Source organism: Atta cephalotes, assembly GCF_000143395.1.
Source record: "Atta cephalotes unplaced genomic scaffold scaffold02621, whole genome shotgun sequence".
In the NCBI taxonomy this organism is placed as follows: domain Eukaryota; kingdom Metazoa; phylum Arthropoda; class Insecta; order Hymenoptera; family Formicidae; genus Atta; species Atta cephalotes.
The window spans coordinates 1-1,877 of NW_012132685.1; the positions used below are offsets into that span (position 1 = coordinate 1).

At 27.1% G+C, this 1,877-nt stretch overlaps 1 protein-coding gene across 1 annotated transcript; it reads right to left on the reverse strand.

Annotated features, from left to right (window-relative positions):
- Positions 1-143: 143 nt before the first annotated feature.
- Positions 144-1,643, reverse strand: LOC105625542 (translation machinery-associated protein 7 homolog). Its single transcript, XM_012206864.1, has 2 exons — positions 1,566-1,643; positions 144-631 (listed from the first exon to the last, which is right to left on the reverse strand). Exon 2 carries the CDS (start codon positions 628-630, stop codon positions 436-438), a length of 195 nt encoding a protein of 64 aa, XP_012062254.1. The 5' UTR covers position 631; positions 1,566-1,643; the 3' UTR covers positions 144-435.
- Between the last annotated feature and the right edge of the window lie 234 nt (positions 1,644-1,877).

Here is a 1,877-nt window from a genome sequence, read left to right on the forward strand (position 1 = left end):
TATATATATATATATATATATATATATATATGTATATGTATATATATCTTCATTAATATTAAACTAAAGCACTAGTTAAGAATATCTAATAATATTATAACAATAATTATGTTAACAATATATAAAGCATAAGGATTGCTAGATTTTTAGAGATCTTTGTGTTCTTTATTTTGCTTTCTCTTGAATTAATGTATTTGATGTGAAACATATAAAATTGTTTGATAAATGCTATTATACAAGATTCGTATTCATTCTTTTAAAATTAGTGGAGAACACATCTAATATTATATTTACAAGTTTAAAAGTTCTCTCAGAAATAAAGGATCGTCAAAAAAAATTGCAGTCTGGCGTAACAATAAGATCAAGTTCAAAATCATTGTTACAATTGGAACATTTATGGGCACAGTAGATCACATATTTTATCTATTACTACGATCATTTCTTCCCAGATTTTTTTATGCCGCCGGTGACCAGAGGTCCTTTTTGACTGGCTTTCTTTGCTGCCTCAGCCAGAGCTTTCTGTGCTTCCTTTTGCTTTTGTTTAAAGGCTACATCCTCATCATCCAAAACTTTGCTTTCCTTCTTTGGTGCTTTCAAGGGTTTCTTCTTACCTCCTTCTCGGCCAGACATTCTAAAGTACATAAAAATTAATCACATGTGTCTGATTATCGCTTATTAAAAATGACACATAGCTCTAACATTATATCCAAAAAGTCACTTAGTTGTTTATTGTGTAGATAATCATCTGGCATGATCTTGAAATTCCCAATTAAAAGTCATTATTATTAATCATAGTTATATACATTCTTTTTTTTTACCCTTGATATACACATTTAGGTCCTATCCATATTTATATTATCGTAACTTCCATAAAATGGACATATTTCAATTAATTTTTTTTCAATCATTGGAGAATTGATTAAGAAACAAGTCTATAATATATAAAAATCAATAAAATTAAGGATATATAGATTCAAAGAAAAAGAAAATTTTAGAAACACGAAAAAGATTTTGATTTAACAAATTGTACTGGAGTTTCTGGGATCCTAGTGTGTATATAGTTAGGATTAATTATTGATTTTTCTATAATTTATTTCTATAATTTATTTTTATTTATACTATTATTTTTTTTATTTATATAAAATCATTTCTACTATTAAAATCATTAGTAGAGTTAATTAACATTTTCTAAATAAAACATAAGAAAACATATTTTTAAATATATATATCAACAATAGAGAATAAATAAAAACTGATCGAATTTCATTGTTAGGATATAAAAAATCTTTTCAGGTAACTATTCTTGGATTAAATCAATATAACCTCCACAGAAACGGAAATTAATCAAATCACAGACAAAGTATTCTACAATAAGCGATGGACAATATTAACAGCTGTGCCATTAATATTATAACAAAATTAAATCCACAATTCGTTCAAATATATAGAAAATACTTAAAAGTTATAGATATAATATATTTATGAAACAGCGACATACACATACTACGCAAATACTACTGTTACTAAATTATGGAATTCTGTCAGTATTGGAGTACTTCACTTACTTGCAGCAGTATTAAATTTCCAGACAAGATCGCGAACAAGACACGATAGATTTCGAAATTCGTTCTGATGAAGATTAATAAATGCCACTGTGTGGCAAATTTTTCTCGAGCTAATCGCACAGATTGTGCTGCCGCAAGTCGTGAATTCGAAGCTCGGCGATCTCAGGTCTGTTCCTTGTGGCTAGCTGCTAAATAAATACTCTACTTTGTTTTATCATTTTTCTTCTCTTTTAACTTTTTATCTATAATTCAAGTCAGAATTTAAAATAGAACTAAACTCGTAGAATATATAAAATATTCGAAGAATTACAC